Below are 15,652 nucleotides of genomic sequence, written 5' to 3' on the forward strand. Positions count from 1 at the left end.
TCTCTAGAAAGGATCCATTCTTAGCAACGAATGTCTTGCCTTCGGATCTGTGATAGAAGGTGTACCCAACAGTTTCCTTTGGGTATCCTATGAAGACACATTTCTCCGATTTGGGTTTGAGCTTATCAGGTTGAAGCTTTTTCACATAAGCATCGCAACCCCAAACTTTAAGAAACGACAACTTTAGTTTCTTGCCAAACCACAGTTCATAAGGTGTCGTCTCAACGGATTTTGATGGTGCCCTATTTAACGTGAATGCAGCCTTCTAAAGCATAACCCCAAAACGATAGCGGTAAATCAGTAAGAGACATCATAGATCGCACCATATCTAGTAAAGTACGATTACGATGTTCGGACACACCATTACGCTGTGGTGTTCCGGGTGGCGTGAGTTGCGAAACTATTCCACATTGTTTCAAATGTAGACCAAACTCGTAACTCGAATATTCTCCTTCACGATCAGATCGTAGAAACTTTATTTTCTTGTTACAATGATTTTCCACTTCACTCTAAAATTCTTTGAACTTTTCAAATGTTTCAGACTTATGTTTCATCAAGTAGATATACCCATATCTGCTCAAATCATGTGTGAAGGTCAGAAAATAACGATACCTGCCGTGAGCCTCAACACTCATCGGACCGCATACATCAGTATGTATTATCTCCAATAAGTCAGTTGCTCGCTCCATTAATTGTTCCGGAGAACGGAGTCTTAGTCATCTTGCCCATGAGGCATGGTTCGCAAACATCAAGTGAATCATAATCAAGTGATTGCAAAAGCCCATCAGTATGGAGTTTCTTCATGCGCTTTACACCAATATGACCTAAACGACAGTGCCACAAATAAGTTGCACTATCATCATTAACTTTGCATCTTTTGGCTTCAATATTATAAATATGTGTATCACTACGATCGAGATTCGATAAACCATTGACCTTGGGTGTATGACCACAGAAGGTTTTATTCATGTAAACAGAATAACAATTATTCTTTAACTTAAATGAATAACCGTATTGCAATAAACATGACCCAATCATATTATGCTCAACGCAAACACCAAATAACATTTATTTTAGGTTCAACACTGATCCCGAAGGTAAAGGGAGTGTGCGATGGTGATCTTATCAACCTTCGAATTACTTCCAACACACATCATCACCTCGCCCTTGACTAGTCTTTGTTTATTTTGCAACTCCCGTTTCGAGTTACTACCTTTAGCAACTAAACCAGTATCAAATACCGAGGGGTTTGCTATAAACACTAGTAAAGTACACATCAATAACATGTATATCAAATATACCTTTGTTCACTTTGCCATCCTTCTTATCCACCAAGTATCTAGGGCAGTTCCACTACCAGTGACCATTTCCTTTGCAGTAGAAGCACTCAGTTTCAGGCTTGGGTCTAGCTTTGGGCTTCTTCATGGGAGTGGCAACTTGCTAGCCATTATTCTTGAAGTTCCCTTTCTTTCCCTTGCCCTTTTACTTGAAACTAGTGGTCTTGTCAACCATCAACACTTGATGCTTTTCTTGATTTCTACCTTCGTCGATGTCAGCATCATGAAGAGCTTGGGAATTGTTTCCGTTATCCCTTGCATATTATAGTTCATCACGAAGTTCTAATAACTTGGTGATAGTGACTAGAGAACTCTGTCAATCACTATCTTATCTGGAAGATTAACTCCCATTGATTCAAGTGATTGTGGTACTCAGACAATCTGAGCACATGCTCACTGGTTGAGCTATTCTCCTCCATGTTGTAGGCAAAGTACTTGTCAGAGGTCTCATACCTCTCGACTTGGGCATGAGTCTAAAATACCAATTTCAGCTCTTGGAACATCTTATATGCTCCGTGGCATTCAAAACGTTTTTGGCGCGTCCCGGTTCTAAGCCGTCAAGCATGGTGCACTAAACTACCAAGTAGTCATCGTATCGAGCTTTGTCAAATGTTCATAACGTCTGTATCTGCTCCTGCAATAGGTCCGTCACCTAGCGGTGCATCAAGGACATAATACTTCTGTGCAACAATGAGGATAACCCTCAGACTACGGAGCTAGTCCGTATCATTGCTACTAACATCTTTCAACTTAGCTTTCTCAAGGAACGCGTTAAAATTCAACGGAACAACAACACGGGCCATCTATCTACAATAACATAGACAAGCAAAATACTATCAGGTGCTAAGTTCATGATAAATTAAAGTTCAATTTAATCATATTACTAAAGAACTCCCACTTAGATAGACATCCCTCTAATCATCTAAGTGATCACGTGATCCATATCAACTAAACCATGTCCGATCATCACGTGAGATGGAGTAGTTTTCAATGGTGAACATCACTATGTTGATCATATCTACTATATGATTCACGCTCGACCTTTCGGTCTCAGTGTTCCGAGGCCATATCTGCTTATGCTAGGCTCGTCAAGTTTAACCTGAGTATTCTGCGTGTGCAAAACTGTCTTACACCCGTTGTAGATGAACGTTGAGCTTATCACACACAATCATCACGTGGTGTCTCGGCATGACAAACTTTGGCAACAGTGGATACTCAGGGAGAACATTTTTACCTTGAAATTTAGTGAGAGATCATCTTATAATGCTACCGTCAAACAAAGCAGAATAAGATGCATAAAGGATAAACATCACATGCAATCAATATAAGTGATATGATATGGCCATCATCATCTTGTGCCTTTGATCTCCATCTCCAAAGAACCGTCATGATCACCATCGTCACCGGCACGACACCTTGATCTCCATCGTAGCATCGTTGTCTTCTCGCCAACTATTGCTTCTACGACTATCGCTATCGCTTAGTGATAAAGTAAAGCAATTACATGGCGATTGCATTGCATACAATAAAGCGACAACCATATGGCTCCTGCCAGTTGCCGATAACTTCGTTGCAAAACATGATCATCTCATACAATAAAATATAGCATCATGCCTTGACCATATCACATCACAACATGCACTGCAAAAACAAGTTAGACGTCCTCTACTTTGTTGTTGCATGTTTCACGTGGCTGCTACGGGCTGAGCAAGAACCATTCTTACCTATGCATCAAAACCACAACGATAGTTCGTCAAGTTAGTGATATTTTAACCTTCTCAAGGACCAGGCGTAGCCACACTCGGGTCAACTAAAGTTGGAGAAACTGACACCCGCCAGCCACCTATGTGCAAAGCACGTCGGTAGAACCAGTCTCGCGTAAGCGTACGCGTAATGTCGGTCCGGGCCGCTTCATCCAACAATACCGCCGAACCAAAGTATGACATGCTGGTAAGCAGTATGACTTGTATCGCCCACAACTCACTTGTGTTCTACTCGTGCATATAACATCTACGCATAAACCTGTCTCGGATGCCACTGTTGGGGAACGCAGTAATTTCAAAAAAATTCCTACGCACACACAAGATCATGGTGATGCATAGCAACGAGAGGGGAGAGTGTCGTCCACGTATCCTCGTAGACCGAAATTGGAAGCGTTATGACAACGCGCTTGATGTAGTCGTACGTCTTCACGATCGACCGATCCTCAGTACCGAACGTACGGCACCTCCGCGATCTGCACACGTTCAGCTCGGTGATGTCCCGCAAACTCACGATCTAGTAGAGCTTCGAGGGAGAGCTTCGTCAGCACGGCGGTGTGATGACGGTGTTGATGAAGCTATCGACGTAGGGCTTCGCCTAAGCACCGCTACGATATGACCGAGGTGGATTATGGTGGAGGAGGGCACCACACACGGCTAAAAGATCAATGATCAACTTGTGTGTCTATGGGGTGCCCCCTGGCCACGTATATAAAGGAGTGGAAGAGGGGGGAGGGCCGTCCCTCCTATGGCGCGCCCTGGGGAGTCCTACTCCCACCGGGAGTAGGATCCCCCCTTCCATGTAGTAGGAGTAGGAGAGAAGGAAAGGGAAAAAGAGAAGAGAAGGAAGAAGGGGGCGCCGCCCCGCCCCTAGTCAAATTCGGACTAGGCCTTGGTGGGGCGTGCAGCCTCCTCTCTCTCTCTTTCCCCTAAAGCCCAATAAGGCCCATATACTCCTCGATGAATCCCCGTAACTCTCCGGTACTCTGAAAAATACCCGAATCACTCGGAACCTTTCCGATGTCCGAATATAGTCGTCCAATATATCGATCTTTACGTCTCAACCATTTAGAGACTCCTTGTCATGTCCCCGATCTCATCCGGGACTCCGAACTACCTTCGGTACATCAAAACACATAAACTCATATTACCGATCGTCACCGAACGTTAAGCGTGCGGACCCTACGGGTTCGAGAACTATGTAGACATGACCGAGACTCATCTCCGATCAATAATCAATAGCGGAACCTAGATGCTCATATTGGCTCCTACATATTCTACGAAGATCTTTATCGGTCAAACCGCATAACAACATACGTCGTTCCCTTTGTCATCGGTATGTTACTTTCCCGAGATTCGATCGTTGGTATCTCAATACCTAGTTCAATCTCGTTACCGGCAAGTCTACTCGTTCCGTAATACATCATCCCGCAACTAACTCATTAGTTGCATTGCTTGCAAGGCTTAAAGTGATGTGCATTACCGAGAGGGCCCACCGATACCTCTCCGATAATCGGAGTGACAAATCCTAATCTTGATCTATGCCAACTCAACAAGTACCATCGGAGACACCTGTAGAGCACATTTATAATCACCCAGTTACATTGTGACGTTTGGTAACACACAAAGTGTTCCTCCGGTATTCGGGAGTTGCATAATCTCATAGTCATAGGAACATGTATAAGTCATGAAGGAAGCAATAGAAACAAACTAAACGATCATCGTGCTAAGCTAACGGATGGGTCGAGTCAATCACATCATTCTCTAATGATGTGATCCCGTTAATCAAATGACAACTCATGTCTATGGTTAGGAAACATAACCATCATTGATTCAACAAGCTAGTCAAGTAGAGGCATACTAGTGACAATCTGTTTGTCTATGTATTCACACGTGTATTAAGTTTTCGGTTAATACAATTCTAGCATGAATAATAAACATCTATCATGATATAAGGAAATATAAATAACAACTTTATTATTGCCTCTAGGGCATATTTCCTTCACCACCTTCATAGGATCCTCCACCTCCGCCATCTCTGGGAGCTTTTCGTACAGATCCATGCGATGACGGAAGAGAAAAGAGCGGGAATTTGGGGGATGGCAGTGTGATCGGAGCGGAGAGGGTGGAGAAAGGGGGTGGCGTGGAAACATTGCGGACCGCTCCAAATGTGCGGGCTCCGCCTCGGTTTTGGGTGTGTCGGGGGTGTTAGAGTCCTATGTGGTGGATGCCCGGACTCCCGCAATGTCCCTCTGGTTTTCTTTTAGTTGGCGGGAAAACAAACATGTGGACTTGTCCATGCACAAGTACATGCCCTTGTTGGATGGTCTGCAGCATCTGGACAGCTGAACCAGATGCTTGCGGAGGTTTTGAGGGTCCGCGTTGGAGTTGCCCTTATGACACTACCCATGAGGTGAATGCCAGGATGAATGCTCTAAATCCTTCACATGTATGTAGATGTTTTGGTTCTGTGTCTACTCACATAGATACATACTACATGCACAACTTTTCTAATGCTATCTTCCTCCCTGTTTTTTATCACAATGAATTTTCTAAGCAAGATTAGTCCAAGGAATCGCCGCTAGACGACATGTGCCTATGTCAGCCGTCTAGGGCCTCATCGTGGATTGCAAGGAGAAAACTCTCGCGACTAGGAGGTATAACATAGCTGTAGGAGTAGGACTATATTGACATTGTCAACATCTCTGCCACACTAACGGATCATCGAGAGTATGATCGTGTTACCTGCATCTGGATAGTGATCTTGGTTGGATAGTGATCTTGACATGTGCGTGCGCGGGATTAAGAGAGAATCACAAGAAGATATGTTTTGTTGCTAACTGTGGCGTGTCTATGCTGAGATTGAGATTGTTGCTGCTTATGGTGTGTGCATCTGCATGTGAGCTAATTCTATAGGAGAGGAGAAAAATATTAGTGAGATTGAGATTGTTGTTGCTTTGTAGTGTGTGCATCTACATGTGTGCTAATTCTATAGGAGGGGAGAAGAATATTAGTGGAGAAGAACAGACTCGGCGAGAGCAATGCATACTTCTTTATATGCTGTTGTTGGTGCTTTTTTCCAGCAATCGATAGAAGCGTTGCCTTTTATTACCAAGGGGATAATATCTACAAAAGTGACATATTTATGGGACATCTTGGAACCCGATGGATATCACATTGCATGCAAATTATTCATGCATAAAGCTACCTCTTATTTTGAGAGAATCACACAAAAAATATTCATGAAGGAGAAATTGAGAGGGATATGTTAGGTGTGTTGGCAGAGTTTAGGGCTTCACTATTTGTAGGGTCAATTATTCAGTCTTTTTGCATGCACCATTTTTTGTTTTATTCTAATTTGTATAAGGACGCTGCTACCTCGCGAGCCATCGGATCTAGCAGATAAGCGGCCGGGTGCTATCTTCTATAGTTGCAACACATGTTGTGTTGCAGGAAATTTCTACAACAAGTGTCATGTTGTAGAAAATTTTACAACATAGGTCAAGTTGCAGATTTTATTTTTGCAACATAGGTCTTGTTACAATTTTTTTTTCCAACATGAGTCTTGTTGCAATTTTTTTTTGCAACAGGGGTGCAGGGCAATGGCGACCGGAGTCGACCGTGGAGGCTGCATGGTAGCAGGGGCGCCCCTGGGTGAGCCGATCCAGCGATGGCATCTCATCGGTGGTAGTACCTAGCCAAATTCGGCGACGGAGTGTTCCCGGGTGGTTGTGCTTGGCCAGATCCGGCAATAGTGTGGCAGCCATCGGTCGCATCCGGCGACGAGGAGTGCAGACGCGCCAATCCAGTAGCGGGGCGTCGCCGCCAGTCCAGTAACAAGTCTGGGGCGGGCGACCTTGTGTCTAGTCTGCAACAATCTCCTTGTTGCGATCAAAGGAATTGCAACCGGAGCCAAGTTGCAAACCTGAAATATGGGTTAGTTGTTGTTTCTGAGGCAACTGATTAGACGAGATCCGGCGACTATGAAGACGGTGGACGTGCCCAGAAAGATCAGTCGGCTGACTACAAACATTTCTCTTTGTACAATGTCTATTTTTGGGTGAAAATTTGTGCTATGTCTTTGAACCATCCGGACGATGATTATGCATTGTAATTTCTAGTCTTTTGTAATAATATGAACTTAATTTTTTTACTTCATCGTGAATCAGTCATTGCCCTATAATTTTTTATGCCCGCATTACAACACAGGGCAACTATTATATTACCTAGTAAAAGGGAAAAAAGACAGGTGCAAATAGTAATAGAAAATAAAGACCTTCTTAGCCGGCGAACGTTCACTAAGAGTGATGGCATTTATGAACGCTTTAGATGGCAAGTTTTGTATGGGTTGGCAGCTTTCTCATAAACGCATGGCAGTTTTTTGAAAAGCCCATGACAATTTCTTCAGAGTATATTTTTCTTCTAGAAAAATGCCATCGTCGAGAAAAGAGCATTTTTCTTCTTCTAAAAACTGTAAGTAAAGAGCGTTCGCTTGCTTGCCTCAAAAAAAAAACCGAGAGAGCGTTCGCTTGCCATCCTCCTCCCAGCTGACATTCGCCGGATAATACTATTACCGAGAATAAAAAAAAGAGAGAGGAAGACTCCGTCGATCTCCGGTGCTCCTCAGTCCACAACCGCCGCCGCCGCCGCCGCCGCCGCCACCAGACCAATGGCGTCGCCTCGCCACCGCTCCTTCCCGCTCCGCCTCCTCATCCTCTTCCCCGTCTCACTATGTATCCTCCTCCTCCTCCGCCGCTCCTCCTACGCCGCACCTCCGCTCATACCCGCGCGCCCGGCTCCGGATCCTCACCGGTTCTCCCTCCTCATCAAACTCCTGGCCTACGATCGCCCCGCCCCTCTGCTCCGCTGCCTCCGTTCCCTCGCGGCTGCCGACTACGATGGCGACCGCGTCGCACTGCACGTCCTCCTCGACCACCTCCCGCCCAACTCGTCCGCCCCACTCCTTGCAGCGTCCCACGAGATCCTCACCGCCGTCGACGCCTTCCCCTGGCCGCACGGGGAGAAGCGCATCCACTACCGAGCGGCTAATGTGGGGCTCCAGGCGCAGTGGATCGAGGCGTGGTGGCCTGGCTCGGACGACGAGTTTGCCTTCGTCGTTGAGGACGACCTCGAGGTCTCACCGCTCTACTACAGGTTCCTAAAGCGGGTGGTCATGAGGTACTACTACGACAGGGAGAACTACAGTCCCTACGTCTTCGGCGCGTCACTGCAGCGCCCCCGGTTTGTCGCAGGTGAGAGCTTAGTAAGCAATGTGAACGCTTGCTGATTTTCTGGCTTAGTTAGGAACCATAAATCTTTGAATGCATGTTGTGTTGCGCGAATGTGTATGCATAGACCATGTTGTGACCTTGTGCGTATGTGTACCACTCTTCCTTTGATCTTTGCTCCATAGTTAGGACCTTAGGATTGGTTAGATTAGAAGACTGCTTGTTGGGAGATTGGAAATATTTTGCATTGTCATGATATTTTTTGGTGTGTGGATGTGTTATCATCATACATGGCGATCTGGAGCCCCTGAGATCAAATTGGGTTCAGGGTATTCTGAAGTTAATTACCATTTTGGATTGTGTGATGCTAAATTTGTGAAACTAAACTGGTTATTGCTTTGTAGAGTTTATAAATAGAATAATAAAGTCTGAAAAAAAACTTAAACTCATACTGCTCGTCGGAATCGAACCCTGACCTTCTAATCCCTGAAATGGGCACCCTATAATTACATATCCTAATTCAATCCTCACCCTAAATATTTTGGCACACCGAGCAGCCCGACCACGGCGCACATCCCTATTTTGTGCTTGAGATCGAGCAACATCGGCTGTAGCCCATACCAAATCAGAGATTGATAGGATTGACAGCCCGAGGCAGAGTGGACGAGCAAGGTTGGAGTGAATCCGATCTGGCGTGATGCTCTGGAAGAGGCAGAGGATCATTCTGATGCGCCGGACGACCTGCTTGCCGTCGATGCCTTCGGTTCCGAATAAGGTGCGCCCGGGAAGCGATGACGAGAAGGCACACACAGAGCCGTTCTTTGTGTCCGGCGCGGTGTGGCACCGGAGGTGGCGAAAACGACGCCACACCTCTGAGGAGGGTCGTAGGCAACATCGCCGGGTTGATGACGGCGGCATTCCTGAGTCCTGATGGCCTGCGGCTTCGGCGGCAAGTGCCTCGACCCCAGCGAGGACATCTCCCGTTCGATTCTCGTGTTGCAGGCTTGCTGCCTCACGTTCGAATTTTCTCTTTATACGGACTTGTGGCTGGAATCAAACCAATCTCTTATGTAGTTTTGTGATGTCAATGTGGCATCGCTCGTTCATTTTTCACGTTCCTTGCCGAAGTGGGCGGGGTTGATGCTGCACATGTCTGGGCCTGTAGTGGTGCATGTGGCTGGCCCTCGGCATGGAGACCGCGCTGACCCAAAGCATGGCACATGTCGACCAGTACCATGCCACTGTCATCGAGACGCGCAAGCTCCAGCTCACGGCCGGCAATGGCAAGTATGAGTGCGACACGGTCGCGACACACAACGACGTGCTCTCCTGGTTGGCTGGTTCATGTGGTAGGGATCATGAAGATGTGTTCTGCCTGCCATTGCACTGTTGCGTGCTCCATCAGGGAGCTATGCCGGCCTGCGCCGCATGCCACTGGCCATAACCGTTCCCAGAGCTGCACTTACATCAACGTCCCCAGGAGAGCAGAGCTGTTCTTGAAGAAGCAGCGACCTTTCATTGCACTCTGTGTTCGATTTAGAGAGGGAGGGAGGGAGTAATCTCAGTGGGAGTTGTCTTTTCCCTGGTGCACCAAACTAATGCAAACTCAACTACTACAAGGCCGGGATTGATCGGGATCGGTAAGTATAGGGTGCGGATTTCAGCAATTAGTTCAAGGTTTTTTTCAGACTTTACTCGTTTAAATACCAACTCATGTAGATAGGGTAAACTGTATCTTCTGCTGTCAGCTAGTGTGTTAGCTAGAAAAATTGGTGCTTTGCAACTTATCAGTTTCTTTATTAATCACTCCACAAGCTTGCCTTCAGCCATGGATTCAGATTTATCTTGATGAGTTTGAGCTAATAAACTCTAATCTGTCCGCTAAAAGATAAAATGCCTTCTAATTGGCCTGGAGTGTATAAGAGCTTTTGGGATTACTTGAACCCCATGTCTATGGTTTTCATTCTTTTCAGGTCTTGTCAACCTTGCTTGCTGTTGACATTTTCGGTTCTTAATTTCCCAGCAAGAAAATGCTAGGCTGAACTTATTCTGGGGTTGTTATTTCAGTTGTTTTGGGTGACTATAGCTGGGTCTAATACAGATCTGTATTAGAGGGTGTGCAACCTGTGCATCTGCCCAGGACTCCCAAATATAACTAGGTCTGCCAATTACTTGTGCTAAGTGCCAGTACTAGTTAATACTGGTAATTCTCCCAAGGAAGTTAGTGATGATAGTAATAGTTGTGTAGGTAATATTAGTACCCAACAACGAACCTGTCTAGCCATTACTTCTTCACTTGAATTTTCCATCGCTTTTCATTTGGTAACAATACCCAAGCAATCAAATAATGTCTCATGTAACTGCTACAATTATTATTTTCATGTGAAACAAACTCACATCTGATAGTGTTTAATGTATAAACTTTAAATCCTTACCCTGAATTGTTTCTAATTTCGTTTGAAGTTAATAAACTTGGCTATTGTGGCTGCTTAGTTGAAATAACATTCGGTAGGCAATACTAAAGAAGAGTAAATTGGGTTACGTAAATGTTGCTATTGCAGAAGTGCAGGGGTTGATTGGTTTTTTCGAGGGCTGTATCGAAACTGCTTTGTGTAATGTAAAACTAAATAGCAAAACAAAATGCCCAGAATATATATACATTCACATACAACTTTGTGAATTGGGCATCAACGCTATTGAAAATGGTAGTTTGGAGAAGGTTGTTGACTAATATATAGTTGAAGATCTTGTTCTTAGATAGAGTAGAAATGTGTCATATTTAACTTAGTCCGTTGAGTATTCCGATTGGTTACACCAGTAGTTCTGATCAGTAATGTTTGCATGGTCTCTCTCCATTAGTGAAGTTGGACGATATGTGCTATAACAGTGCAATGCTGTGTTATGTGGGCATAATATTTTTTATGTAAAATAGAAAGTATTTAGACTTTGAGGTGAACTTACGGTAGTTATTATTTGCTGTGTTTTTTATCATTCATGTCTTCTGTAATCAAATTGCTATGTCTCTGAAAGAAACTGCCACTAACTGAAATTTATGGAAGCTAGTTGGCTTTATTGGATGAGGAGGGTTTGTTTGATGTTCAGTTCAAACTAGTATTATTAATGACTCTTGGCGTGTTTTTTTAATGATAACTAGATGATACCCCGCACGTTGTTGCGAGAATGTTTTGCAATATGTTCAGTTAGAATTGGTTGTATGGAACATGAATATTTGGAGTAATAATATGAGAACTAAAGCTGAAAATAAATATGATTTGTGGTGTTTGATTATTGTATAATGTAAATATCATAATAAAATGTAAATTCTCATGCATGTTTGCATGTTGAGGTGGCTTTTTATTATGCATGATTGCATGTTGTGGTGGACCTTTCTCCATACATGTTGAATGATGAGGTGGCATACTTGCATGTTGAGAGAAATAGGCTAGTGGGGGCTAGCTATTTAGATATAGAAGATTGCTTTTAACAATACTAAGAAATGTGTTATTAGACTATCTATTCTGTAGTGTCATGCAGATGCATTTTCATTAAATTAACCTTCATCCTTTGAACCAAAAGGTTTCTAATCGAACCATATGTTTGATCTAAGGGCTATATTTAAACGGTGTTATGGCTTAATTTGGATTAGGCATCATGAGTTGATTTTAGAGTAAGGGAGATTTAAAGCAAAGCCTAACCCAAATCCCCTTGCACAAACAGGGAGAGATGTTACTCTCATACTTAGAACATACACACTGGTTAACTTGTTATTACACTAAAGTGCTGGCAATGGTTCTGTTATTAACTAGTTGACCTTGAATTAAATAGGTAAACATGGAAACAAGATACAGCTGGACAGTGAAACTAGACTATTCTTGTACCAGATGGTTGGTACATGGGGCCAACTTCTCTTTCCCAAACCATGGAAAGAATTTCGATTATGGTATGATGAACAGAAAGCCAAAGGAATCAAACCTATTCTTCAAGGCATGGTAAACCTTTTTCTTAATTAATTTTTCAGTGTGCTTCCTCAGTTTATGTGTTATGTAGCCTTGTGTATTATATATGCTAGATTATTTTCTTTAGATTATTTTTATCTCTTATGTGCTGTTGGTTTAGTTAGCTTTATAGTAACTGGTGTTCCACTCTTATCCTCTGCAGAAAACTACAGGATGGTACAGAAAGATGGGCGAGAGAATATGGACTCCTTGGTTCATTAAATTTATCCACTCACGTGGATACTTCAACATCTACACAAACTTCTTGAAGGAAAGGGCCCTCAGCATCTCTCATAGGGATGCAGGTGTGAACTATGGAAGAAGTGTTGGACCAGATTCTACATTGTTAGATGGGAATAATCTCGATTTCAACGTATGGCAATTGCAGCCTCTAAAGAAGCTAAAATGGTATGATTTCTGCTTTGCTGAAATTCTTCCAGGAAGGTTTGTTAGGAAATTTAGTGAACTTGGTTCTGTGCTCAAGTCCGTGCAATTAGGAAACAATGCTGTACTCATAAGTTTGTATTCAGTGGAACAGAGGATTGTGAGGAACCTTATTTGCCATCTTGAGAAGACGGGCATGGAAAATTACATCTTCCTTGGTGACAATTCAGAGTTTCTGGATGACCTTGCTCATAGAGGACATGCCGTCATTGATGCTATTGAGTTGCTGCAGGGGATCAAAATGAGTGGTTATATGAATTCTGATGGTTTTGTTAAGGAAATACTAGCTAAAGCTTACGTGATACAACATTGCTTGAACCTGGGTTACAACCTATGGGTACTAAATGGTAATATGATTTCACTTGGCAGTAAGTTGGTTGAGCCATCAAATCAATCAGTTGACATTTTTACTGCAGACCCTGTGGATTTGATATTTATAAGAAGCTCACAAGGCTCTAAAAAAACATGGAATGAGCATATTATATCGAGAGTAGCAGATGGTGGATTTGCTTCTGTGAAACATGTGAGTTTTGTTCATATACTTACCAGAGTGTTGGAAAACAATGGTGGTGGTGTGAGGCTGGGGAAACTGAATGAGGAGATAATGACTATGGAATTAGGGCCTAACATGTCGAATAGATCACTGTCGGAGGGTCAGAGTAAAATGCTTTTCTGGTCTGACAGTGTGCCTTCAGATTCGGTACAAAGGCAACTCGGAAATGTGAATTTGTGGTTAATTGACTCAGATTCATCTTGTAGTGCTGTTGTTTGTAACCAAAAGCAGAAGTAGCCTCTGTTATCTTACGCATGTTCTTTTTACATTGATCTCCATTAACGGATCCTAAGGTAATATCGAGTATTTGAAACTTGGCCCTGCTCCGGCACTTACCCAAGAATATGTTAGCAGCCTGCAATTACTTTAGATGTTGATAACTGCTGGTCTTTGGAGCCAATGTTCTGTATTTAATGGGGTCTTGAGGTGTTGATCGTTCTGATTGTTTGGTGAGGTTGAAGTATTCAGTTAGCTATGCTAGTCCCCATTCACTGGTACAATTTTTGAGAATCTTCCAGAAGTCTGCAATTACATTTGATGTTGATAACTGCTGGTCTTTGGAGCCAATATTCTGTACTTGGGTTCTTAAGGTGTTGATTGTTCTGATTGTTTGGTGAGGTTGAAGTATTCAGTTAGCTATGTCAGTCCTCATTCACTGGTACAGTTTTTGAGATGAACGTTTCCTGGTGTGCTCGGTGTGAATAGCAGCGTCTCCCCGCAGCCTCAGACATTGGAGACTGAACTTGGTATGATTCTCTTATATCAAACTCTCTATTCCAATTCTGTAGCAACAATGCTTGTCTGCATGGCAAGTTATTTAGTTGTGGGCAGCTGCAATGAGAAATACTATCAGAGATTTGCCTATGCTTGTTTTATCGTTTGTTCAGTATGATTAGTTTTCCTTCAGTCTTACAAACTTGTGGTGCATTGGTTGTTGCTTGTGTTTTTATAGACATGTCCGGTGTTTCTGACCACTTGCAACTGAGGCTAGAGGCGACGCCAAGCTTGGAGGCAGCGAAACTTACGCTCGCAGTGTGTATGGAGAAAGCCTCAAAGATGTTAGAGGCAGACTTAGAAGCCGAAAATCACAACACTGCGGATGCTTTGAATAGATAGATGTAGAAAGAGTAGCTGAAGACAAACTGGTAGATGCTGTTTGTGGTGCGGATGCATTGATGCAATATCAACATAGTACACATTTTACTGTGAGATACGCTGAGCATGCATTGTCGATCTGAAGAGATTTCCAACCACAGTTGAAGATTCCTAGTAGTTTAATGTTCTTCCACTTGAATGAGGCAGGATTACCTGTCATTGGATCTCTATAAGCACAAACTGTAGACCATTTTTTTAGGGAAAAACTGAAAAAAAAAGGTTACTTACGCTGAACTTTCCAAAACCATTTAAACAACCGGCGAAGACCTTTAAAGCGTTTTTCGAGGATATGAAAACATTGAAGACCATTAGTTGATGGACACCTCAACACCGCACTCAGATGGCAACCTTCATTGGTACAGCGAGGTGCTATACAAACTGTTTTTAACCCTTTTCATGATGGCATTTCAAACCGTCGTTAAGTGAGTGTGAGCGATAGGGGGTTTTTCTCACACGACCCAAAAACCGCCGGGGATAGAAAGCCAAGATGCATATACAGTACTACTCGTTTGTGCTCGCATTGCCATCGCAGTCGGTATTCTGTGATGCTACGTTTACGATGCGCGGTCCATCACAAACGATTCACTATTATAGAACATGTATGATAAGCAGGCAATCATACACATTCGCTTTTCCCAAACCGTATGCGATAACTAATTAAGAAGATTAGCTAATCGTCGCACGAGTGTCGGATAGGATTATAAAACGTCGGACTATCGTACACGACAACTATCACACACGCTATTCTTTGGTACAATGTTTACGATGCATACTTCATCAGAAACAGTTCATGGTTGCGAATCGTGTACGATAAAGCAACTATCACAAACATTTAGTTTGCCCACACCGTTTGTAATATTGTCTGACATCGCACACGCTTTGCAAACGGCAACTGTGTGCATGCTTGCACACGTTTCTTCTTTGTGAACCGTGTCGGATTATGGTGTATATCGCAAACGTTTGTTTTTACCAACCGTGTGTGTCGTAACGACCTGGAGAGCGTAATTTCACCGTAATTTAATTGCTGCTATTTTAAATTGTACCAGATTTGAATTTGAATTTGAATGTATGATATAAGTTTATTCATATCCATCAGGTTCAAACAACTAATGCATCATTCGATTCATAGGTACATATGTTCAAGAATTACATAAGAATCAAATAAAGAATGATAAACCGC

The 15,652-nt window shown here is 43.3% G+C and overlaps 1 protein-coding gene across 1 annotated transcript; it reads left to right on the forward strand.

Annotated features, from left to right (window-relative positions):
• Window positions 1-7,630: 7,630 nt before the first annotated feature.
• Window positions 7,631-14,605, forward strand: LOC125543524. Its single transcript, XM_048706894.1, has 4 exons — window positions 7,631-8,349; window positions 12,151-12,314; window positions 12,484-14,063; window positions 14,270-14,605. The coding sequence occupies exons 1-3, from the start codon at window positions 7,767-7,769 to the stop codon at window positions 13,552-13,554; spliced, it is 1,818 nt and encodes a 605-aa protein (XP_048562851.1). The 5' UTR covers window positions 7,631-7,766; the 3' UTR covers window positions 13,555-14,063; window positions 14,270-14,605.
• The last annotated feature ends 1,047 nt before the right edge of the window (window positions 14,606-15,652 follow it).

This window comes from Triticum urartu, chromosome 3 (genome assembly GCF_003073215.2).
Source record: "Triticum urartu cultivar G1812 chromosome 3, Tu2.1, whole genome shotgun sequence".
In the NCBI taxonomy this organism is placed as follows: Eukaryota; Viridiplantae; Streptophyta; class Magnoliopsida; order Poales; family Poaceae; genus Triticum; species Triticum urartu.